The following is a 26,416-nucleotide window of genomic DNA, read 5'->3' as shown; positions in this document are numbered from 1 at the left end:
GAGAGCGGACGCCTGATAATGAATCTTTCATTGAAATTGGAGTTTGATTAATTACAGTTGCTACTAATGATGTATGAGGAACACACACACGCACACACACACACACACACACACACACACAGAGTCTGATCAATACAGGCACATTAAGGAAGTATCGACTGAGGAAATTAAAGGTTTAATTAATCAGCGAGCGGCTCTTTTGGGGTTTTCTGATCGACCCTGAACCAAATTTATGTTCCTGATCAATAACCCAAAGTGGACCGTTAAATATACAGCCGCTTTATGCTACTATCAATAACACACTGATGCTGAGTCTGCTGGACTGGTCAGTAACCACAGTTAAATTTATTTTAAAAAGACTGATACACTTCCAGGTTAAATTACATGTAAACCAATAATCACTCATCAATTATTGCGCCTTTAATCAGTTACACAGCTTGAACTCTATGTACTTGAACATACGGAAACTATTGCACTGTAATCAGACTGTGTATAAGAAGTGGACGTAGTCATGGTGACATCACCCATTGGTTTGTGGACTGAATTTTTGAAGCCTCAAGTTCGGTGATTTGTCCGTCGCCATCTTGACTTTTTGCAACCAGTGAACAGGAAGTGACCACATCTGGACTGAGGAGGAGTGACGCCTGATTGTATAAAAGACATATAATCATAACTGATAATCGGAGAAAGCTGTTGGAGTCCTGTATAAAACCAAAAGTACTTTTGTACTTCACTAACACCACCTACGTAAGTTACATAACAAACACAGTGTGAAAATATAAAGATGAGGATTGTTTACAAATGATTTTTAATCACACAGAAGATTTCTCATCATTCTTGTCAGGGTCAGCCACAGAGGGCTTCTGGGTAACGCAGTCCAAAAAGACGAGGAGCCGACAGGAGGGATAAAAACAAGAGTCCCTGTTGGTTTTCAGTTTGTTTGAGTTCATCAACTTTTCCACATTGAGATAAACTGAAACCAACAGAACGATGATTTGGTCTTTCTATCATTTTTATTTCTAATGATGTCACGTAAGAACCAGAGAACCAGAGAACCAGAGAACCCGGTGTGTTCATCTGGAGTTTCTCTCTGTGACTTTAGTTGTTGGGAAACACTGGAAACCCCTGAAGTTAGATTCTCACTCAGCAGCAGAAAGAAGTCTAAACGTGGAGAAGAATGGAGGGATTACTGTATGTATTATATTTTTTAATATAATACATCAACATGTAAAGATCCAGAGGAGCTTCTCTTCAGGTTTCCTCCACTAGATGAGGACATTCTTCAGTGTAACTCTTACTTTGTGCTGTTGATGCTTTTAAGCTCCACCTGCACCAGCTACGAGCTTAAAGTACCTTCTACATTATAATCATCAATAATAATCATCAATAATATAATATAGTAAACATTCTGCATAGTGAGTACTTTTACTGTGAATCAGTTCAGTGTCAGCAGCATCACACACAGACAGACGTCAGTACAACACAACACAATGAACGATGAATCACAGAAGCTCCAGATCCAGAGGAAGAAGAAGCAGCTGATGTTCAGCTGTGTTGTTGTTCCTCACAGTCTGGAACAGAAACCTTTACACACAAAGCTCTGATAGATTCATGTTCATCATTTAAACATAAAGATAATGCAGCAACATTTTGACCAGAACTCATTTTAATTCAACGTGTTCAAGCCGAGAGAGACGCTCATAAACACATCATCATACAAAGAGGATCTGTGTGAGCTCACAAACACACCCACACACTCCTACGGGAACTCAGCTGATTTCCTGTAAATGAAGAGGGGCGGAGCTACAGTGATCAGGTGATCCAGATACATGAGAAAAGGGAGGGAACCCTGATATGTTCAGTCACAAAGTTCAGACTCCATTTTGAGTCACGGAGCAGAAGAAGAGAAGCTGAAGGCTGAGGCAGGGTGAGTGTTAATCCAACATTTGATTGTTTTACTGTCACTGTGTGTGTGTGTGTGTGTGTGTGTGTGTGTGTGTGTGTGTGTGTGTGTGTGTGTGTGTGTGTGTGTGTGTGTGTGTGTGTGTGTGTGTGTGTGTGTGTGTGTGTGTGTGTGTGTGTGTGTGTGTGTGTGTGTGTGTGTGTTACTTCCTGCTCTCTCACAGTCAGTGTTACTGTTTTACTCTGACTTCAGATCAGAAGATGAGTGGTTGTGAGGAGGAAGAGGAGGACAGAGCAGAGTCTCTCGTCTGTCTGTCTATGAAGAGTGATCGCTCCAGACATGAACCTCTGTTCTTCAGTGAAGAACCTGGACCCTCAGACACACAGTAAGACTCTGTAGTTACTGTGAACATGAACACACTCACATATTTCTGACCAAACTGTGAAGAATGTGCTTCAAATGTGTAAATCATTTCTCATATTTGACTCCAATCACTAAATGTTTCATCAGCTGACTAGAGTTCATGAAAGCAGGAGAGTTGAAATAAAAGAACATTTTTATTACAGACTGAACGCTGAAGAGACTCATGACTGTGAGGAGGAGCTGAAGTCCAGATCCAGAACCAGAGCTGGACTGCAGACAGCCAGTGAGACCAGAAGTGTCCAAAGTAAGACCGTCCATTTCTCTGCTGATCTCTTCATGTCTGGAAACCGGACGTGTTGTTTTAATGCAGAGACACTTGTTTCACTGCAATGATGTGAACACACGAAGGAAGAAGGTCTTATTGATTCATGATTAACCTGCTCAAATAAACATTTTAATAAAGTTTTTAGTGTTTCTGTATTCTCAGGGACTTCAATTATTATATATGAATGAATATATCATCAACAACTATCATCTCTGTAAAGATGTAGAGGAGTAAAGTCCACTGAGCAGAGAATGAAGTCTCTCTGTGCGTGTTGTCAGAGCTTCTCTCTTTGTTCACAGAGCTGGCCGGTCGCATGCACGTGAGTGTGTGTGAGAGTGCATGTGAGCGTGCATGTGAGCGTGCCTCACTGCTTAGCTCACGTCCTTTACTCTCCATACGTCGTTGTTTGGAGGCTCGTTGAATTCCTTTTTGTCTGTTAATCAAGAAGTTGCTCTGAGACATGAAGCCAATCGATGGCAGTGAGAAACACAACAACAACTCCATTCTATCAAAGTCAGGAGGCCCCAAAGAAAGTATTTCCTAGAGCCCTGTTGTCTAGAGCCCAGTCTGGGTTAGCTCACAGCTGACAACGTGTCATCAAAGCGTAGCGTTACCCCTCAGCTAAACACTGTCAGACCTGCTGCTGCTGTTTAAACTGTTAGCACCGTTAGCTGCTAGCTGCCGGTGTTGAAGCTGGACATAATTAGAGGAGACCCAGACCGCTGGACTTTCGCTGCTGCAAACCTTCGGCCCAGCTGGTCAACTACACAGAGTGGTAACGGCGCGAACTGAACCAAAAACCCTCTGGAACTATCTTATATTTAAAAGTCCCTCTCCGAAAGTTTAAATGTCCAGTATCAGCCTCTGTGATTGGCCGAGATTCAATAGCCCCTCCTGGCTTCGGGCAGTTATCAGATCAGTGTTTGGTTGAGGTCGTCCGGACTCCTCCTCTGGTCCTGGTGGTCTCTGCAATGCCTGTCTCTAAATCCCTGTCTGTCCCTTGGCTATTCTTCACAGTTTAATACATTCAATGATTGTCTTTTATGGCTTAACACTTCTACGGTAAACATATTATACATTTGATAAGTATTCTTGTGACGTTTCCAAATACTTTGATACTTTTACAAGCATATATGGCATACCAAGTACTTGCTAACATTTTACTATCCACCTCTAGGGGTGCTATAAATCCGACTACAAAACACTTCTAAACCTAAATTCCTCACACCGACTCAGCCGTCGCCATGTTGAGAGCTGTGTGGAGTCAACAGAAACCCTCTGAATTCCATATTTAGCACCTTTAACTCATGAAACAGGTGAGACTGACACAGGTGGAACAAATCCAGGCGGGACAGAGGATCACAAAGACAGGAAGTAAAACCAGACATGACGCATGAGAAAAGTGATCTTTCAAAATAAAACAGGAAACCGACCATGTAAAATCCCAGCACCATGACAGAGACGGTCTCCTCCCTCAAACCAGAACCACGTCTGTAGCTACACTGACTGGATCAACACTGTCTGTGCTGGTGACCAGAGAGAAAGCTCTCTGTGTTCACATCTCACTACTTTAGTAACTTCTAACTGAAAGTTACTTTAACTGATGAGTCCTCGTTTGTACCTTCAGATATCAGCCTGATGTTATTGTTTACTGATTGTTTTATTCATTTCAAAGCTGAGTTCACTTCCTGCTGATGAACAAATAAATGTAAGAGTCACTATGAAGTTCTTTCTGACTTCAGGAAGTGAAGATGACTTTCTAACCTTTACTTTATATGTTCTCTCTGGTTTCTCTGTTTCAGAGGATAGTGGTCTGCAGGAGGTTTTAGATGAACATAAGATCAGTCTGAAGAAGAGATGTGAATGTCTGACTGAAGGAAGTGATGAAACAGGAAGTGGAACCCTCCTCAACAGGATCTACACTGAGCTCGACATCACAGAGGGACAGAGTGAAGAGGTTAATACCCAACATGAGGTGAGGCAGCTTGAGACAGCTTCCAAGAAGAAGACCCTCCATGACACTCTGATCAGGTGCCACGACATCTTTAAAGCCTCAGCTGACCAACAGAGACGCATCAGAGTCGTTCTGACCAACGGCGTCGCCGGTGTTGGAAAAACCTTCTCGGTGCAGAAGTTCACTCTGGACTGGGCCGAGGGTTTGGAGAACCAAGATGTCAGTCTGGTGGTTCTGCTTTCGTTCAGGGAGCTGAACTTGATCAAAGATGAGCAGTACAGTCTTCTCCAGCTGATCCATGTTTTCCATCCAACATTACAGAAGGTCCCAGCAGAGAAGCTCTCTGTCTGTAAAGTTGTGTTCATCTTTGATGGTCTGGATGAAACCAGACTTTCATTGGATTTCATCAACAATGAGGTCGTGTCCGATGTCACACAGAAGGCATCGGTCAACGTGCTGCTGACGAACCTCATCGAGGGGAATCTGCTTCCATCGGCTCTCGTCTGGATAACTTCCAGACCTGCAGCAGCCAATCAGATCCCTCCTACACATGTTGACAGGGTAACAGAAGTACGAGGCTTCACCGACCCCCAGAAGGACGAGTACTTCAGGAGGAGGTTCAGTGATGAAGAGCTGTCCAGCAGAATCATCTCACACATCAAGACATCCAGGAGCCTCCACATCATGTGTCTAATCCCAGTCTTCTGCTGGATCACTGCTACAGTTCTGGACCACATGTGGACTACAGACCAGAGAGGAGAGCTGCCCAAGACCCTGACTGACATGTACTCTCACTTCCTGCTGGTCCAGACAAAGAGGAAGAAGCAGAAGTACCATGAGGGACATGAGACGAGTCCTCAGGAGCTGACGGAGGCTGACAGGGAAGTTCTTCTGAAGCTGGGGAGGCTGGCGTTTGAACATCTGGAGAAAGGAAACATCATGTTCTACCAAGAAGACCTGGAGCAGTGTGGTCTTGATGTCACGGAGGCCTCGGTGTTCTCAGGAGTTTGTACAGAGATCTTCAAAAGAGAGAGTGTGATCTTCCAGAAATCAGTCTACTGCTTTGTTCATCTGAGTGTTCAAGAGTTTCTGGCTGCAGTCTACATGTTCCACTGTTTCACAAACAGGAAGACAGCGGTACTGAAGGACTTCATGGGAGAAGACTACAAGTATTCATCTCTGGACGACTTCCTGCAGAGAGCCATGGAGAAATCCCTTGAAAGTGAAAATGGCCACCTGGACCTGTTTGTCCGCTTCCTTCATGGCCTCTCTCTGGAGTCCAACCAGAGACTCTTAGGGGGCCTGCTGGGTCAGACAGACAACAGTCTAAAAACCATCCAGAGAGCCATCAACAACCTGAAGGAGATGAACAGTTATGAAATCTCTCCTGACAGAAGCATCAATATCTTCCACTGTCTGATGGAGATGAACAACCTCTCAGTACATCAGGAGATCCAAGAGTTCCTGAAGTCAAAGAACAGATCAGAGAAGGAACTCTCAGAGATCCACTGCTCAGCTCTGTCCTACATGCTGCAGATGTCAGAGGAGGTTCTGGATGAGTTGGACCTGAAGAAGTACAACACATCAAAGGAGGGAAAACGGAAACTGATTCCAGCTGTGAGGAACTGCAGAAAGGCTCAGTAAGTCCAGATGTGATTAACTTTATGAATCAGTGTAGATCAGTAGTTTAGTTCTTCAAATATACAAACTATAAAATTCATATTATTATTTAAATAGTGTTCCAGTTGTTTAATACAAAATTATAATTCAGTTATATTTCATCACAGAGTGAAATCATGTTTCAGTTGTGTTTTCACTGTGAAGTTAATGAACTCAGTTAATCTATTAATTTCTAATGATTGTTATATTTTATATTGATATAATTCTTCCTCTGTTCATCTTGCTTTGGGTGATGGAGGCACATGCAAACCTGCTGAAACAAATGAAGGACTTTAGAGGTTGTGTTTGAGCTTTTATCACAACATGTAGCAGTATTTTAGTCATCACTTCATGTACTTTAGGTATTAATACATGTCTGACATCATCACACTTACAGGTAACACCTGATTATTTTAACTCAAGAGTTTAAATAAGATCTGGATCAGGCCACACCCCCTTCTTAAAGTACGGACTTCAACAACAAGGACTAAGCAGCGATAGTTATTTCAGCCGTGATTGATGAAACGTTGTCTACTCAGAGGAAGCCCCTCCTCCTCTCCGGGGCGTTGAGAGCGAGTGACGCTAATAAACACAAATGATCCAGAAATGAAACTCCCACGAGTAAAAGAACACGGTATTACAATGAATGACAGAGTTCTTTAAGTTAACATTTAATTCTTGGCCCCCCTGAAGGTTCCCGTCTGGTCTTCCTGAGTGGAACAACAGTCAGGAAGTATCTTTAACAGTTTCCATTGTTGCATCATCTGTTTCTTATTCTGACTCTGATCAGGAGTACATTAAACCAAAATTATCTGATTTACTCATCTTTACTATTCAGTGGGTATAGAAGCACATACGATTACATATTGATATATGAAAGAAAATCTCTTAAAGGTTATCATCAATAAACCACAGAACTGACTTTAGGGCCTCACTTCCTGCTCTCGCTCTGCTGGAGGTGGAGGTGTGAGATAGTATCAGAGTTAGTGCTGGCCGGTATACCGGTTTTAATTTCCCGTATGATATGAATTTTTCACACACATCACACCGGTGTACAGCCGAAACAACTTCTGTAACTCTTCAACAGGCAGCAGAATATATTGTTCGTCGCTATGAGCACTACGGTCGGAGCTAGTTGTCTTAAGTGTATTGAGAGGGAACCCTAGTCATGGTCATAACTTTATAACAACAATTAATAACCCACAACTAACGCTCTGTAACAGGGCAAAACACCACAACACAAGTTTGTGACAAATAAACAATTTGTAACACTAATAATTGTACATTTATAAAATTACACCACCGAACGGCATGCTGGGTACAACTCGCTAGCTAGCTAGCCCGCTAGCACAACAGTCTGTTAACAGCTGGGAGAGGCTCCGTCGCTACAGTAACGTTACATTCACTAACAAGGACCACGCCAATAACAGTATGAGTTTTGAGAGATTTATTACATAGTGGAACGATTGTTAGATTCAAGAAGCGGAAGGGGTCGAGGGATGAAATAGATGTAGGGTAGAGGGATGAAGGGATTAGGGGTAGGGGTTTAGGTAGAGTGATGAAGGGATGTAGGGTAGAGGGATGAAGGGATGTCAGGAAGAAGAAACAAGGAGGGTTTGTAGAAAGGAGGTTAGGCGATCGATGGGGGACCGTTGATGGCTGGCGGGAACGGGGGGGACTGGAGACTGTAGGGTGGGGGCTGTCTCTTCGGAAGCTCTGGCGGTGCAGAGTCCCCAAAAGATAGCTCCATAAAGACTGATGCCGATGGCCGTTTCTGGTGTCGTTCGGGTTGGAACGAACTTATGAGAGGCACGCGGGGGAAGACCAACAGTCACGTATCTTGAGGATGTGGTCGGAAATTCCTTTGCTTGAAGCGGTGGAGGCGGCGCCGAATAAACTCGGGGGGGGGGGGGGGGGGTATTCTGGATCGGGCCAAGATATGGCGAAAGTGGTGGTGAGGCCGAGATCGCAACAGGGGATCTTGCGGGGAGTTCGGCTGGCTGAACTTGAGCTTAAGTAGTCGCGGATGGGTTCGTACGGACTCGAGTACGAGTCTGGTCGGAAAAGGTAGATGGGTTGAGGTGGACCGTATTGGTTGGTCATGCGGCATTTGAGGTGATAGACGACTGTGTCGGGAGGATGGATGTGATGTCTGACGCGGTGGCATGTCGGGACGGATGGAGTTCAAGGCGGTGAGCTCAGAGCAGCGAAAGAAGCTGGCAAGAACGTGGACTTTAATGCTTTGTCCCTGAAGGGATACTGATGACCTGAGCCGAGGGTGAGGATGCCGCAGGTGAGGAGGTCCGAAGTGAGGGGCAGCCGTTTAGGCGCTATATTCTGCGCTATTCCGAGTGGATGGCAATGGTCTTTAATGGACCGTTCATACCCCAAAAGAATGGCTACTATGACTAAGGGATGCATTTCGTAGATCGCGGAGGAAGGTGTGGGGGATGAGAATTCAAGCGGCCAAGGACCGATTGTCACTGTAGAAGCCGTCGAAGCTGATCGAGGGTGCTGCGTCTGTGAAAAGCTGGATGTCTTCCGGCTTGGTGATGCGTTCGTCGTGGAAGGAGATGCCGTTTCGGGAGGAGAGGAACTGGTGTCAGTTTAGCTCGGTTTACGTGCTTCGTCAAGTGTGACGTGGTCATGGAGATTTGTAATGGTGGCGGCGACTAACGGGATGTGTGGCAAGGAGGATTTTGTTTAATCTATTGATTCTATTTATTTATTTTATCTGGTGGAGGAAAGCCGAGTGTTTAGACCAGGTGCTGGGTTTGAAGAAGGCCATGGTTGAGCGTCTGGGCCTGCAACATACGCTGGCTACGTAATTAAATACTCTTCCGTGCCAGTGGGTGGCAGTAGGTAGCACAATAATGACCGTGGTGATTAAAACAGTAGAATTAAGTGATGCACCGAAAGGTTGCGGTGATAAGACGTTTGTCCGGATTCAGGTAAGCTAATTTTCCGGCTGCTCTTGGACGGACGCATGGCTGAGTCATACGCGTCCTTCCGAAGAAAACGAAAAGGTACCGTTAGTTGGGATCGGTGATAAGGACTTGGAGGTGCTGGTGATGTCTGCCTTAGGTGACCGGCTTCTTCGCCTGCGAGGCGGATGGGGAATGTGGCGTGATCAATTATTATGTACTGTTGGGATCTGACTATATGGCTTCGACATGTGCTGTGGAACAAAGAGAGTCAGGCCTTCCCTCTTGCAAGCAAAGGTTTCATCCTGATTGTAGTTTGATGAGCACCAAACCCCCCAACTCTGAAGAAATTCACATTAGGGTGTGAGTTTCCTCCCCCCAAAAACTATGTGTTCCTGAAGTTACCTGAAAGCAGCGCTGCAATCTAATTGGCCGAGAGCCAAGACACCCCAGGACCCCTGTGGTTCAGCCACCTTTCTACAAAACAACCAGCAACCCCCACCTCAAGGCTTTTTCCCTTCGACCTCCATCGAGCTAGGGAGCACACCAACGTTGTTTCCCTTTTCAACCAAAACCTAGGTTTAACAGTTTATATTCGCTGGCCGAATTCACCAAACTGTCTATTTTATCTTTGTTCATATCCACGAAGCGAACCCCTTTTATTCCTGCAGAAGTGAAGAAGCAAGACTTCTTCAGACAGAGAGAGAGAACTTCCACTCTCCACGTTTGCTCCGGTCATAAGGACGCGAACGTCCCTTATCCAGACGAAGCGATTCTCTCCCACCGAGAGAACACCTCCCGCGGCCCGGAGCCGCGCTGCCTGAGCCCATCGAAGCTCAGAAGAACCCCTCAGAAGAACCCCCCTCAATCACCACGATTGCATCGTACCGTAAGGCGAAATAGATTCTGGGCAGAGTTAGAGAGAGTTTAATTTGTGTTTATTTTATCTTGTTTGTGTGCTTAAAGTACTGTTCATTTTTATAACTTGGTGTATGCTTTATGATCACCGACACTGGCGATCCCTGAATTTGCTAGTGTTGTATAGAAGTTACCGTGTATTCTATGCTACTGTGATTCGTGTCGAGACAGCCGCAGTGAGGTCGGGGACTGCGTCTCAGGTCAGAGGTCGGAACCACGTCTGTGACAAAGAGCCCGGTTCTTGCTCCTCTGGCTGCTGATAACCCAAACACGCTCCTTTACGTTCCCAACAGTACTTTGTCGAGTAGTCCGGGCTGGGAATTAAGTGGAGCCTGGTGATGTCTGCTCAGGTGGGGAGTGGCTGTTTGAGTGCAGCGGCCGAGCTTGTTTAGCAATTCCCAGGAGATGTGGGGATTGCGTGTGGATGGCTCGATAATTGGGCGAGGTTCATGTGGTTACCGGTGATCGATAGCCTGTGTTATGTTGAACGGAAAGGCAGGAGCGAGGGAAGAGGAAAAGATGCTGGCATGAAAGGATGCATGTGCGTGGGTTGGAAGTGCAGATTGGGGAAAAGAGGCTGCAGGGTGAGATATCCCTGATTCAGAGAGAGAGAGGGGGTGCGATACGAACTGGGCCCTCTAGAGGGGCTGGTGTGAGTGACTGGGCTTGTCTGGGTGTCGACGTAGCGCCTGATGCTGGTGGCTCGGCGATCGAGGGAGGTGTAGTGCCGAGCGGCCGTGAGCAGTTTGAAGAGTTTGCTTTTCTGTCGGACTGGTGGAAATGGATGTTGAGCTGGGTGAGTGCAAACTTCAGTCGAGAGACTGTCCACTCTGAAATGCGGGATGTATGGGGCCATCGGAGCGTTGGACTGGGGGAGAAGGGTCGCTGTGGTTTTGGCCGTTGTTAGTGGCTGGATCTCGAGGGGGTGGAAGAGCGGCGTTGTGGAGGGACGATATCCCTCGGGTATCTCCTCCTGGGGTTGTTGGAAGGCAAAGGACCGACAACTTCGGAATTGTCCGAGGATAGGGTTAGCTGTGGCTAAAAGTGAAACTGGTGGGGGGGAATAAGTCAGAGGACGCTGGAATTGTCTGCTGGCGGAGCTGTGGAAATGAAGCGTGTTTAAGATGTGATGGCAACGCTAGTGGAGTGGGGGTAGGGGTGGAGGAAGAGGGGGGTGGCATAGGCAGGAAGAAACGACTGTTTCGTCCCTGGCAAGAAAACCAACCCCGAGCTGCTCCCTTAGCTGTGCCATATACCTACCTGTTCTGTTGTTGGAGCGGTCTGTGCCGCTGGGGTAGCCGGTAGAGGTGGGAGGAGTTGGCCGAGGTGGGTGGAACATGGAAGGTAGAAGTAACGGAACATTAAAGGATGCAAGGATGGATGTGCCTGGGTTAATCGTGAAGTTGGGGGGGGGGGGAACATTTGCGAGGAGATGTCTCTGGTGCGGGGGGAGCTTGACGGCCAGAGTCAGTATGGCATGGGACAACTTAAGGCAGGACGCAGTCAACTGCCCTTCTCTAAACAGGGCAGTTTAGACTTAGGCAGCAGCCTAACTTACGCTAAAACACCTTCTCCTACCAAACGCCGTATATCTGACTCCCGCATGCAGTTTGACAGATATTTAATCGTGGCTCGTCTTGAAGAGGATCGATTCATAGCCTTGGTACCGGTCTCATTACCCTAATCGGGTACTTATTGGCCGTATTAAGCTCAGATAAAAGATTCACGATCAGAGTATACAACCTGGCCCTCTGGAGGGACTGATGCAGATGGTTGGGCTTCTTCCGCCGTGTGATGCGTCATGACGTCATCGGCGCGCGCCTGAAGTGGCACCGGGAACCCGGAAGTGCTCTGGAGGCTCGGAGAGCGAGAGGGGTGCTGCTACTGGTGTTTGAAAAGTTTCAAAAGTTTGGAAAGTTGCGCTTTGTAACGGACTGATGTAAAGGACTGTTGCGTTGGATGATTGCTTTCTTCGTTTGAAAGACTGTCCACTCAGAGAAGTGGGATATATAGAGACCGTCGGGGCCTCAGAATGGTGAAGGAGGGTCACGGTGGTTTCACCGGTCGTTCGGGCACCTGGAACTCCGGCTGTCGGGAGAGCGGCGTGGGTGAAGAATTGAGAGGATTAGGGTCAAAGGATGAGATTCCGAAATCGGGATCTCCCCCCCCGGGCTGTTGGAAGTCGGGGGCGGACGGCTTCGGAGTTGACGGAGGATGGTTATCGAGAGCTGAGGGGAATGTGGATGGCTAAACGCAGCCGGAGTTGCTAGCGACGAGCGTGGTGAGAAAAGGAGGGAGCTTCGGGATATGGCTGGTCGTCCGGAAGGATTGAGGAGAGCCTTTGTGAAAGGTAAGCGGTTTTAAGATGTTGTTTGTCTGTCGTGCATCGTGTTGAAGCGTATGAAAGCTGAGTCGGGGAGCGTTGCTCGTCTGTCTTGCGTCGTATGAAAGCTTGAAGCTGAGTCGGAGAGCGTTTGCTCGTAGGGGTCGAGGTAGAGGGGATGTGGGGTAGGGATGGAGCGTTGCTCGTCTGCTGAGTCAGAGAGCGTTGCTCGTCTGTCTTGAGTCGTATGAAAGCTGAGTCAGAGAGCGTTTGCTCGTCTGGATGTGTGGGAGGGATGGAGCGTCTGCTGAGTTAGAGAGCGTCTGTCGTACGTCATGTGAAGACAAGAGTCAAAGAGGGAGTGAACGGGTTCGTTGTGCTTAAGTACTCTGTGCAGAGGAAATGAGCGGTGTTCTGGGCATGGCCCTGTTCCTGAACAAAGTTTATAAAACTACATTTAAAGAACAGAACAGAGCGATGCAGGATGAACAAAGACAGACCGGAGATGCACCGATAGAGTCTGTGCCCAAGAGAGGAGCTGTGCCGTCGGATTCGAGGCCGTCAACCGGTAACGTTAGCGCGAGTGAAACAGTGAAGCCAAAGGGTCAGACATCGCTTGAAGAGGCATTAGCTCGAGGCAGCATATGACAAGAAAAGCAAGCGGTGGAGCGACATTACGAATGCAATAACGATCCAGCTATGCAAGGACATGGTCCCGCTACAGACAGTCGAGAACGACTCAGAGCAATGATTAAAACACTGGATTCAAGGTACGTCTTATACTTCAGCCAAACTGCTATCCCAACATTATAGGAACAAACGAGCACCCTCTAGTAATCAAAGCCTTTCTACATGATGACATTAACATGTTTTTTATATTCTATGTACTCCTGACAGTAGAGTAAGCCACTACAAACATATAAAAAAATACCGTGATATACCGTGAAACCGGCAGAATCTTAAAAAATACTGTGATACACATTTATGGTCATACCGCCCAGCACTAATCAGAGTTCAGCTGCAGTACACAGCACTACCACAGTTTCACTATGTTTCTATGTATTTGTGTAATCTTTCATTTGAGAAGTCAATTAATGAATTCATTCTTTGAGGAAGTGGACAGAGAGGAAGGTTTAGATGAGGTGTGTCTCAGACATTTTAGGTGGATCCATCAACAAAAGATTAAGAGTCTGCAGGAATGAGAGTTATTGTTTCATGTGAAACACAGTGAGATAAGATCATCTGAAACATTGATGTGAAGAGACAATGTTCATCAAAAGAGGAAGCAGGATATTTAGTGTCCTCTTTAATAATTATATTTTATAATATTTGTGTTATGACAGACTTGCTGCCTGTGGACTCTCAAAGACTCACTGTGAAGTTGTGGCCTCAGCTCTGAAGTTCAACCCCTCCCATCTGAGAGAGCTGGACCTGAGTCACAACTACTACCTGGAGGATTCAGGAGTGAAGCTGCTGTCTGCTGGACTGGAGAGTCCACACTGTCGACTGGAGACTCTGAGGTCAGTTCACTGACTGTAAGGTTTCTGAAAACAAAAGCTGAGTATTTGTTGGAGTAACAGAAAGTAGAGAGATGAAGTGATAGACAGGAGAGTTTTTAGCTTCCACAGACTCATTGTGGTCCATCAGTCAGTGAAGGTGATGTCAGTCCTGATGAGGCTGTAGAATGTGTGAGGGAGATGAAGGAGGAGGATGAAGATCTGATGACAGCAGATACAAACTCTGTGTAAACAGAGAGAGAAAGACTTGAATGTAAAGCTCAATAATATGCACTACTGTTTAGTTTACCTAGTTAGTTAATTTAATACTATTCTATTTCATTTTATATATTGTGCATTTTTCATACTTAATATTCTATTTTTATTTAGTTACTTCGTTTGCTGAAGTGTATCTTTGCTGCTGTAACAAACTAATTTCCCCCTGGGGATGAATAAATTATCTATCTATCTATCTATCTAAAGGTGAAGTTCTGACTTCATGATATTAGATTAGTTTAGATAATCCTTTATTTATCCCACATCGGGGAAATTAGCAGGATTCCAGCAGCAGAGTGGATCGTGCAAACGAACAAACAAGAGACATAAGTAGAGAAACAAGATCAAAACATGTTTAATAAATAAATAATCACACAATAAATACGTTGTTTTAAACGTAAAGAACAACAAGAACTACAATATCATATAATCAGACTGAATGGTTGTTGATGTTGCACAGTGGATTGCACAGATGATCTATATTGCACATGAATGAATACATGAATGAGGAGTTGTTTGGGTATGTGTGGTCTACTGGGATCAGTGTTGGTTGTGCAGTCTGACAGCAGCAGGAAGGAAGGACCTGCGGTATCTCTCCTTCACACAGCGAGGGTGAAGCAGCCGGTCACTGAAGGAGCTGCACAGAGCTGATAGAGAGTCCTGATGGGGAGATGTTGTCCATCAGGGATCACAAGCTGATAACATAAGACTTTATTCATCCACAAGGAAACTCTTGAGCCACAGTTTCAACAATAAAAAGTGTCTCTCAAGAGACAAGAGGCTTTTATTTCCCTGTTGATGGAGCTCTGATTAAATATCACAGCACATGTTCATTATTCACACACATGTGAATGTTTGTCTGTCTCTATATGTGCCCTGCGATGAACTGGCGACCTGTCCAGGGTGTACCCTGCCTTCGCCCAATGTTAGCTGGGATCGGCTCCAGCGCCCCGCGACCCTCAACAGGATAAGCGGTTTGGATAATGGATGGATGGATGTTCATTATTATATCATGGGAACCTGTGGTTCTCTGCCTTTATGGTTTCAAAAGCTCCACAAGCGTCTGCAGACGAAGGCCAGCCGTCCAATCGGCTCACAGACGGCTACAGAGCAGCGGGAAGTGGTGAGGAAGAAATACAACATGAGCCTTTAACATGAGCTTCAAACTGACTCAAACTAATACTCTCTCTCATATTTGGAGGGAAATCACTCCACTGTTGTGTTGCTGGAGATGAAGAATCACTGAGAGAACATTTGAGTGATGTTTTATATTTACAGTCTCCACTCGTTGATGTCTTCAACATGAGCTGTTAGAATAAATAGTTTAAGAGGTGGGGAGCTAAACCATGAAGTATCTAGTGAAGTAAACAGACACTGGTCATAAACACAATAATAATATAATATTACAATAGAGGTATGAGTTAGTTTTTTGTCCAGTGCTTTAAGAGCTGCTTTAAAGGCTAAACTCTGGAGTAGAATACTGCAAAATACATCAGTTCATACTACAGTGTGTACTGTGGTACATGTACCGAGTACTGTGAACCGTGTACTGTGTAGTGTGTACATATACCTTGTACTGTATACATGTACTGTGTACTCTCTACTGTATACATGTACTCTGTACCGTGTACTGTGTACATGTACTGTGTACTACCCTCCTCAGCAGTACGTAGCAGCGAGTTGAACAGTGTTTCCTTGTTGAGCTCAGTGGAGGAAGAGGAACTCAAAGAGGGAATCTGCTCCTCAATAGTCTGTAACTTTGGTTCGTCTGACTCAGACAGCTGAAGCTTCATGTTAGTTTCAGCTGAACTTGTGAAGTGATTTCTTCAGTGTAGTTGTGTTATGAAGGGACCACTTCACACTCAGTATGACAGGAGGAATGGTTACTGCCACCAAGAACTCTGGTGATGGACAGATGACATGAAGACACACCTGAACACTAGGGGTGGGGGGAAAAATCGATACAGCATAGTATCGCGATATTTTGCGTGGTGATATTGTATCGATACACGGACGCCAAGTATCGATCTTTTATTATATAAACTATTAAAAAATAAATAAAAAATAATAATTACTAGAAAAATCTAATCAATTGCTTTTTCAGTCCACTAGATGGTGCTGAGTTATTTTCTGGTGAGGTCAGGAAAGGTCCCGGGTCAGCGTGATTGGTAGGAAGTTAGTCAAAACAAAGATAGAAACATCTGGCCTCACAACGGGGTTAAATCTGCCAACAGTAGCCAGGCTCATGGGGAGAGTGCAGCGCATAACTGTCTCTCTGCCCTCGACGTCCACGCATCGCAAGTTATACTGAGTTATATAACTCTTATATCCTACTTATATAAGTTGTAGTTCATATACTGAGTCCACACATTTGCATTTAGTTAAGTTGAACTATGTAGTAATACAAACAGTTCAGTTTGTCAGGTTCATGCAACATTTATGACATTGTTGGTCAGTCTGTCTGCTTGACAATCATATTCTGCTGCAATAAAAATGATTGAAGTGAGATGAACAGACTGAAAACTTTATCTTATTAGATAAAACATGTTGACACAGTTTTCCTTTGGGGACATAATTTGAAGTTGAAAAAAGTAATAAATCGCAATATAGGCCTATGTTATCGCAATACTCAGAATATCGTGATAATATCGCAGTATCGTGATAATATCGTATCGCGGGATCTCTGGTGATTCCCACCCCTACTGAACACATGTGGACCTCTCCTGTTAAACACATGAAGCTACTAAGCTACCAGATACACAAAGAAGAAGCTCATGTAATCAATGAAGTCATGAACCGTCTTTGAGTCTAACAGGTCTGATCTGATCTTGATCCTCTAGTTCCAGACCTGACTGAGACCAGCAGCATGGTGTTAATCTGTGTTGACATCAATAGGTGTATGAATGTTGAGGTGACATTTGGATGATGTCTGTAGAAGGCTGACATGATGATGATCCACAATAACACAATGACAAAGAGAAAAGCTCATTGATGAGGACATAGGCATGTTGAGCTATACACATTTAAAACATGAACACATCTGATTGGATTATAAATGGATTCTTATCTTCATCATTTATTCTTTATTCAGGTTGAAGAACTGCAGGTTGTCAGAGATCAGCTGTTCTTCTCTGGCCTCAGTTCTGAAGTCCAACCCCTCCCATCTGAGAGAACTGGATCTGAGTGAAAACAACCTGCAGGATTCAGGAGTGAAGCTGCTGTCTGCTGGACTGGAGAGTCCACTCTGTAGACTGGAGACTCTGAGGTCAGTTCACTGACTCTGTTGCTATTATAGATATTATATTTTTATTTAATAATTGAACCTAATACATGTTCAAACATAACTTACATCCATACCATTAAAAATGTTATTTTATTCATATTTTCATGTTTCTTGAACTAAATTTAATCTTCAGTCACAAAAGACTTGTTTCTTAAAGAAACTGTAGAAATAGTCCACTGCTGTTAAAGTAAATGAATATTCATAATTTAGGTCAATGGTCACCTCTGTATACAGAAGATCCTCTGAACTAACATTAGTTTTAAATTGAAAACTTTTACTTGAAGTAGCAATATTTCTTTGGTTTCTGTTCATTTAAATGTGTTTCCACTAATAACTAGGGGTGGGGGGAGAAATCGATACAGCATAGTATCGCGATATTTTGCGTGGTGATATTGTATCGATACACGGACGCCAAGTATCGATCTTTTATTATATAAACTATTTAAAAAAATTTTTTAATTAAAATTAAAAATTACTAGAAAAATCAAATCAATTGCTTTTTCAGTCCACTAGATGGTGCTGAGTTGTTTTCTGGTGAGGTCAGGAAAGGTCCCGGGTCAGCGTGATTGGTAGGAAGTTGGTCAAAACAAAGATAGAGACATCTGGCCTCACAACGGGGTTAAATCTGCCAACAGCAGCCAGGCTCATGGGGAGAGTGCAGCGCATAACTGTCTCTCTGCCCTCGACGTCCACGCATCACAAGTTATACTGAGTTATATAACTCTAATATCCTACTTATATAAGTTATAGACACGTTTGCATTTAGTTAAGTTGGACTATGTAGTAATACAAACAGTTCAGTTTGTCAGGTTCATGCAACATTTATGACATTGTTGGTCAGTCTGTCTGCTTGACAATCATATTCTGCTGCAATAAAAATGATTGAAGTGAGATGAACAGACTGAAAACTTTATCTTATTAGCTAAAACATGTTGACACAGTTTTCCTTTGGGGACATAATTTGAAGTTGAAAAAAGTAATAAATCACAATATAGGCCTATGTTATCGCAATACTCAGAATATCGCAGTATCGTGATAATATCGCAGTATCGTGATAATATCGTATCGCGGGATCTCTGGTGATTCCCACCCCTACTAATAACATCTGATCATTGATATTGATCTTTAAGGACACACACACACACATTGAGATCAAAACATATTTCCAAATGCAGCAGTTTAATGGATCAATATTAGAATCACCAGAGAACCAATGATACGATATTATTGTGATTTTAAACATTTTGTGATATGCTGAGTATTGAGATATTAAACATTGTGATTTATTACATTATTTCAACTGTAAATTATTAATTTTGTCAACATCTGTTTTATCTAACTTAGATAAAGTTGTCCTCTGTTCATCTCACTTCAGTCTATTTATAATAGACCTAAAGCCAATAAACTAAAATATTTATTATCAACTATTTCCTTTTACTTTGTTTAAGTCTTCTATATTGGTGATTTCTAAAAATAACACAAAATTCAAATAATTGGCAAATAAAAGATTGTATTTTCAATAACAACATTTTAACATTAGTAGTTTTAATGATGTATAATAATGTGCTTAGAGCTAGTGTTATGAAGTTAATTAAACAGCTCATAATTCATCTCTAATATCTATTTATATTAATGTGAAAACATCTCCTTCAAATACTGGATTCATTCAAGTTCATCACCAAAACTACATTTTACAGATTACATGTGAACACATGATAACGTTATAATTTAACTTTCGTCCAAAACTCATTTTAACTGAACAGAGCTTGAACACACCTCAATGTAACTCAATGGGACCTCCATACGCTCTGCTCTGAATTTAATTATTATGGTTATTAAACAGTGACTTCTATAAACACAGTTAATCCTGACAACCCTAAATACAATATTAATAGTTTATCTAATAAAAGATCGATACTTGGCGTTTGTGTATTGATACAATATCGCCACGCAAAATATCACAATGCTATGCTGAAATGATTTTTTTTTCTTCCTAATCAATATAGTATTGATCCTCTAGTTCCAGACCTGACTGAGACCAGCAGCATGGTGTTAATCTGTGTTGACATCAATAGGTGTATGAATGTTGAGGTGACATTTGGATGATGTCTGTAGAAGGCTGACATGATGACGATCCACAATAACACAATGACAAAGAGAAAAGCTCATTGATGAGGACATAGGCATGTTGAGCTACACACATTTAAAACATGAACACATTTGTTTGGATTATAAATGGATTCTTATCTTCATCATTTATTCTTTATTCAGGTTGAGGTTCTGCAGTTTGTCAGAGATCAGCTGTTCTTCTCTGGCCTCAGTTCTGAAGTCCAACCCCTCCCATCTGAGAGAACTGGATCTGAGCTACAACTACCTGTATGATTCAGGAGTGAAGCTGCTGTCTGCTGGACTGGAGAGTCCACACTGTAGACTGGAGACTCTGAGGTCAGTTCACTGACTCTCTGTTAGTATTATAGATATTATATGTTTATTTAATAATTGAACCTAATTCATGTTCAAACATAACTTGCATCCATAACATTAAAAATGTCCTTTTATTCATATTTTCATGTTTCTTGAACTAAATTTAATCTTCAGTCACAAAAGACTTGTTTCTTAAAGAAACTGTAGAAATAGTCCACTGCTGTTAAAGTAAATTAATATTCATAATTTAGGTGAATGGTCACCTCTGTATACAGAAGATCCTCTGAACTAATATTAGTTTTAAATTGAAAACGTTTACTTGATGATGTAGAAATATTTCTTTGGTTCCTGTTCATTTAAATGTGTTTTCACTAGTGCTGGGCAACGATTAACATTTTTAATCGCAATTAATCTCATTGTTATGGCAAAGTTCAATAATGAATTCAAAAGTAGTGTATTGCGCACTTTTATTTTAAAGTACTGCTATATGAACAAAAGGTCAATAACATTTGGTTTAAACACTTTAAACACATCAGGTTCTTGTTAGCAGCAGTATTCTCTTTACACAGCAGCAGTTATAACACAGTTATAATGATTCTGATCATAGATATTCAGCCGGTGTTCACAACTTTATCTTCATGTGTGTAAGAGATGCAATTTAAATATACATCTTGAAAACTGCAAACCTATCTACGTCATGTTTTTATGTTTGTTAAATTAAATTCTCAGTAGCGATAACTAAATGATGCTTATTATACATATTACAAACAAAACACTTTAAAAACTCCACAATATGTATTTTAATATTGTCACTGTTGTAAATTGTTTGATTGCATAATTTACTTTTATTGTGAAGAGCATGAAAACGGAAGTGCTTTTACTTTGAAGAGACAGAAAGTAGAATGGTACGTGTTCTTGACGCTAACAACGTTGATGCGTAGAAAACCACATGTCTGGTGCAAGAGCGGTTGTGTTCACTGTAACACTGTAATACTGCAGTTCAGACAGTAAAGTGTTCCGTTCAAACAAGACGTGTCTTGTTCCTCAGGAGAAGCTCCACTTCACAACAGTCACGTTTGATCTGTAACGAGACGATCGCGCATGTGTGCGTGTGTGCGTGTGCGTGTGTGTGTGTGTGTGAGTGTGAGTGTGAGTGAGAGAGTGAAGGACGGTGACACAGTGTAGGAGGGGTTCTGGACCCAGGGGGAGAAGGAAGTGATGCCACACAAACACAGCTGTCCACTGCTTGCTGCCTGGTTCTTGTGTTTAAAATGTCAGCTTAATAATACAAAATAAAAAACTGCGTTAACGCGCGATAATATAATTGTCGGCGTTAATTAATTAATGCGTTAACTCGATAATAACGCGTTAACTTGCCCAGCACTAGTTTTCACTAATAATATCTATTTATTATCAATGTATCATACTCAGCAGTCAGGACTGCATGAGCGTGTGCTGATTACCAGGTTGGGTGTGCGGTCAGTCACAATGAGACACCAGGAAAATCCACTTCAACTGATTTATTGTAGACGGGTGCAGAGCAGATGAGGCTGGACCAATCTATGCTGGGTTTTATATATTTACTCACACAAGGATTTTCATACTTCACTTTTTGAGTGAGATTAAAATGACGTGAAAGTTGTGTTGACACTAAACTGCAGACATCAGGCAGATATATTTTCTGATCCACACTGAGGCTGAGCTGAAATAGTACCCAGAGTGACGTCCTATGTCCTTTCCTAACCACTTCTCCTTGACCTCCATGGAAAACGTCATGAGGTCAAGGAAAGATTTGAAGGAGAGTTCATAAGGACTTAGGAAAAGTGGACCATGGTGCTCAGAGAATCCCACTGCCCTTAAACTAGACGACTGATGTTTGTGTTTTAACTACTGCTGGGCAAGTTGATGCGTTATTATCACGTTAACGCATTAATTAATTAGGACAACTATTTTATCACGCGTTAACGCATTTAAAAAAAAAAAATTATTTTGAAAGTGCGTTGCTCACTGGCAGCGGTGGAGGAAGTCTTCAGACTACGTGGATGCAGCGTGTGGGAGAAGTAGAGATAAACTAAAGCAACACAAGCTAACAGATGCTACAGAGAAGTGGAGACAAACTGCAGGTTAGTGTTGTGGAAGATGTCGGTCTGAGGAACGTTCTCAAGGTGCGTTCACGTCACGTTTGGTGTGAACGCAGCTTTAGGATCTCAACGAACGACGTCACGTATGAGCCTCAAGAATGAGCTAAGAAAGTTAGCGGAAATATTTACGTAAGTCAACATCCGGTTTCTTCAGACGAACATCCGGTTTTCAGAATAAGATGCCAACAAAGTATGAATTATATTCACATTAAGTATAAAACATGCTGCATCTCGTGAGTTAAAGGGAAAATACACCTAAATTGTGGGTAAAGTGTCTTTATTCTTTGATCACTGGGTCACCTTCATCACCTCTGAGTTACAGCATCATAGTGATGAAGAGTAGAGCTGGGTCACCTTCATCACCTCTGAGTTACAGCATCATAGTGATGAAGAGTAGAGCTGGGTCACCTTCATCACCTCTGAGTTACAGCATCATAGTGATGAAGAGTAGAGCTGGGTCACCTTCATCACCTCTGAGTTACAGCATCATAGTGATGAAGAGTAGAGCTGCATCACATGCTCTGACTGTCATGAAGACACAACACACACATGTAGATGAAAGGTGTGAAACATGTTCCTGTTGCACAGCAGTGGAACGTTTCACACACACACACACTGAGCACAGATAGTGAAGAGATAGAACTGCTGCTGTGTGAAGAGAACACTGCTGCTAACAACAACCTGATGTGTTTAAAGTGTTTACACACAATGTTATTCACCTTTAGTTCATAGAGCAGCACTTTAAAATAAAAGTGCACAATACACTACTTTTGAATTCATTAGTGAACTTTGCCATAACAATGAGATTAATCGCGATTAATCGCAAAAAATACATGCGATTAAAAATTGTAATCGTTGCCCAGCACTAGTTTTAACACAACTTTATTTAAAACACTTAGAAAACGAGTACAGTGACAAACTGAATGCTGCACAATTCAAGTCAGATTCCTGTCCAACACAGAATGAGCTCTCCTAAGAAGGATGTTTTTAATGTGTCAATGGTGAACAATTCAACAGTGACGGTGGAAGTTATTGACGACCGAACGCTGCGTCGCTTTAAACGTTGCTGCTGAAAGTTTGTTCAACCATTGTGTGACATCATTATCTCCTTTCCTTTCATAAAGGAAGGTCCAGTGTTTCCTATGCTAAAGGAGACGAGAAAGGAAGCACTGAAGCTCCTTTCCTTAGCGTTTAGAGAACTGGAGCAGCTCTTGGCATGACTGTCTCTCAATACTTCTGGATAATTTCCTAACTCCGTTAGAAAGCTTCCTGAGAGGAAACAGACTGTTTGACGTGGTTCAGTCCATCGACTGTGGCAGAGCAATGTTGAGCTACACATTTAAAACCTGAATATAAGAAGAAGACGACACTGAATGATTCACTCTGAACCTCTTCAACACTTGATTCTCATCTCTAATCAAAGAGAAAAGCTCATTGATGAGGACATAGTCATGTTGAGCTACACATTTAAAACATGAACACATCTGATTGGATTATAAATGGATTCTTATCTTCATCATTTATTCTTTATTCAGGTTGAAGTTCTGCAGTTTGTCAGAGATCAGCTGTTCTTCTCTGGCCTCAGCTCTGAAGTCCAACCCCTCCCATCTGAGAGAACTGGATCTGAGAGAAAACAACCTGCAGGATTCAGATGTGAAGCTGCTGTCTGCTGGACTGAAGAGTCCACTCTGTAGACTGGAGACTCTGAGGTCAGTAGAGGGTTGGACTCAGTCCATGCTGGTTCCAGCAGTATTGAACTAAACACAGATCCAGTATTTCCTGTAAACCTCCAACCTTCTCAGTGAAGCTGTGAGAGGAGAACGCTGACAGGCTTCAGGATTGGACAGAAAGTCAGCCAATCAGATGAGCCACAAGCTTGTTGTGATCGTGTGTTTGAGTTGATGTGAAGACGACTGTTGTTGTTGTGTTCAAGTCTGCAGGAAATAACGCTGTTGATCAGCTGACAGCATCTCAACATGTATAGAGACAGTGGTCCTCATCCATCAGTCTGATCTGATCTGTTCTCTCTCATTGGAATATTTCAAAGAGATGAGACGTTCACATGTCAGTGAGACTGTGGTTTTTATCAGCTTTGAACCCATCATTACAGTGAGCAGTGAACACCTCTCTGTTTCTGCAGTCGTGATGCATTCAGGACCCTCAGCTCTTTATCTCCACTGTGTACTTGAGTGAAATGTGAGAGTGAACAGACTTGATGTCCAAAGTGTGTGCAGGTGTGTGAGCTTGGAGCTCAGTGTGTTCACTCCAATACGTTAAGATGAGAGCTGGAAGGACTGAAGTCCTGCTGCTCTTTCTACTGGATGTGCTGCATCACTGACTGACAGCTGATGAAGGGAGTCCTGCAAACACTCCTTCATCTCTTCTTCTTCTTCTTCTCTCCTCAGATGGAAGTGATCTCACTCAGAGTGAGTCCACCATCATCTCTGTGATCCTCTGGATCTGATCAGAGGATCATCAGAGGATCTGGACTCCTCACTCCACCTGGACCTGGATTTAGTTTAGTCCTTTGGTTCCTTTATGTGTTCTGAATCTGAAGTGTGTCTGCTGATGAGTTGTGTTCATGACAACATGACAGCAGATGAACACATTAAATGATGTTTCTGCTTTGCTTCCTGTTGCAGCTCCTCCCTGTGGAACGATGGAGTTCTGCACTTCATTACTCATATTTCTCAGTAACAGTGGGAGTTGATGTCACATGTATGAAGTTACCTTATTACCACCAATACCAGCCTCTTCTCATGTTATAACAGACTCAGATTAGCTTGTAACAACTTGTAATATTTACACTTTATGTTCATGAATCATGTACACAGGAGAATAATAAAGCTGACTATCTGTTCTTTAGTTTATTACAGTTTCATGTCGTTATCACCAGCGTTCATGTTCTGGCTTCACATGATGGAACTGGATTAGAGATGAAACCTGATCTAATAAGACTCAGTTTAGTTTTAATGTCGGTTCTAAGAGGGTGAGAAGTGATTCACTAACAAGCCATCAAACTATTAAATGATAAAGTTCTCCAGAATCAAGGTTTTTATGTCTTCATGTGTTTTATTTTCAACGTTTTTTTCCTTCTGGAACAATAAAGTTGATGTGAAATGAGCCTGAAATCGAGCCGTGATCTCTACATGCAGTTTTTCTGTCTGTTAATAAAACTTCTCACTTTGTTTAATTCACTTTGAAAAACAATTCATGAAAATTAAAACCATCTCGACTGCTGTTTAGAGCTCAGTCCAGATGAGTGAATTATTAACAGTTCCGTTAGCTGTTAGCGGTTAGCTAAACACCGTCAAAACAATAAGTGAGCCAGTGCTCTGCTACCACGAGAGGTCCTTGAGCAGACACCCACAGTATGTTTCCGTTAGCCGCAGCAGACTGAGAGATTAGCACACTTCACCTCAAACACAAGCCAACTTAAAGCAGTGAAGAAGAAATCTTACAATCAAAATGAACTGTTGAAATCAAAATGTAAACATACTTAAAAGTTATTGATAATAATTTTAATTCAGTGAAGAATTCAACATCAAGGCTCAATGGTTATGGATTTAAATTACTACATTCCAGAGTTTTCGTCCAAACCTGCAGACAGCAGCTTCACTGCAAAGTTGTGTTTATTTTATTTTTCAAAAACCTTTTTTGACAGTGTGTTTGAGTTTTGTCTTTTGACTTCGTCTGCACTCGCGCTGCCTCTAACTGAGCTTCACGTTCATTCTCTGGTTGTGGCTCAGTGTTTATTCATGATGAGAAGAAGAATAAACTGAACTTCTTTCCTGTTTGTTCAGACGCTGATCTGCAGAGCAGCTGTGAGCTTCTTCTTGTCTCAAAGCTCAACTTTAATATTTCTTTGATCTGTAATAAACAGTCAAATTACACCATTTAACTTTACAATTATTAAAGAGGAATTTAATGATTTTTGGCCACAAGAGGGAAGAAAACATGAAATCCTCAGATCCTCATGTTCTATTTTATTGTTTATTTAGTTTTTAGTTTATTTATTTTTAATGTTTGATTTATTTACTTTCCTTCTCTTTTCACATTTATTTTAACTTTTGTTTCTTCTTTTGATTCCTGCTCTTTTCTCTTTTTTATAACATTTAAAGTCATGTATCAATAATATTAATAATATCTTAATATCTTATATTTGCATACTATATTATTCCATTAGATACTATAGGCCTACATTTATATATTATTATTATTATATATTTGTACTAACAATAGAATATTTTATTCTATTGTACGCTGTGATAGTTTATATGAAGCTACTGTTACATATAAAATACATATTAATGACATTTATATATTATAACAGATGAAATATTCTGCAGCTCGTTTTGTTTTGTTCTGTATTTATTGTAGAATTTATAATCATTTAACACCTGTTTTATTAAATGTGTTTAATTATT

General features: G+C 42.3%; 1 protein-coding gene across 3 annotated transcripts; it reads left to right on the top strand.

Annotated features, from left to right (window-relative positions):
- Positions 1–1,870: 1,870 nt before the first annotated feature.
- LOC142931565 (NLR family CARD domain-containing protein 3-like) lies at positions 1,871–25,113 on the top strand. 3 transcript variants are annotated; one of them, XM_076075524.1, is made up of 9 exons: positions 1,871–1,927; positions 2,156–2,288; positions 2,470–2,570; positions 4,394–6,185; positions 13,713–13,889; positions 17,233–17,406; positions 19,696–19,869; positions 23,525–23,698; positions 24,395–25,113. In XM_076075524.1, the coding sequence occupies exons 2-9, from the start codon at positions 2,164–2,166 to the stop codon at positions 24,402–24,404; spliced, it is 2,727 nt and encodes a 908-aa protein (XP_075931639.1). In that variant the 5' UTR covers positions 1,871–1,927; positions 2,156–2,163; the 3' UTR covers positions 24,405–25,113. The 3 variants fall into 3 exon arrangements, with proteins under 3 accessions (XP_075931639.1, XP_075931641.1, XP_075931640.1); XM_076075526.1 differs by lacking the exons at positions 17,233–17,406; positions 19,696–19,869; positions 23,525–23,698; positions 24,395–25,113 and adding an exon at positions 16,957–17,025; XM_076075525.1 differs by lacking the exons at positions 17,233–17,406; positions 19,696–19,869; positions 23,525–23,698; positions 24,395–25,113 and adding an exon at positions 15,044–15,214.
- Positions 25,114–26,416: the final 1,303 nt, after the last annotated feature.

This window comes from Anarhichas minor, unplaced genomic scaffold (assembly GCF_050575085.1).
Source record: "Anarhichas minor isolate MPS153535 unplaced genomic scaffold, ASM5057508v1 ptg000053l, whole genome shotgun sequence".
Taxonomy (NCBI): domain Eukaryota; kingdom Metazoa; phylum Chordata; class Actinopteri; order Perciformes; family Anarhichadidae; genus Anarhichas; species Anarhichas minor.
The sequence above is the reverse complement of the archived record's forward strand: the minus strand, read 5'-3'. Positions and strand labels throughout refer to the sequence as shown.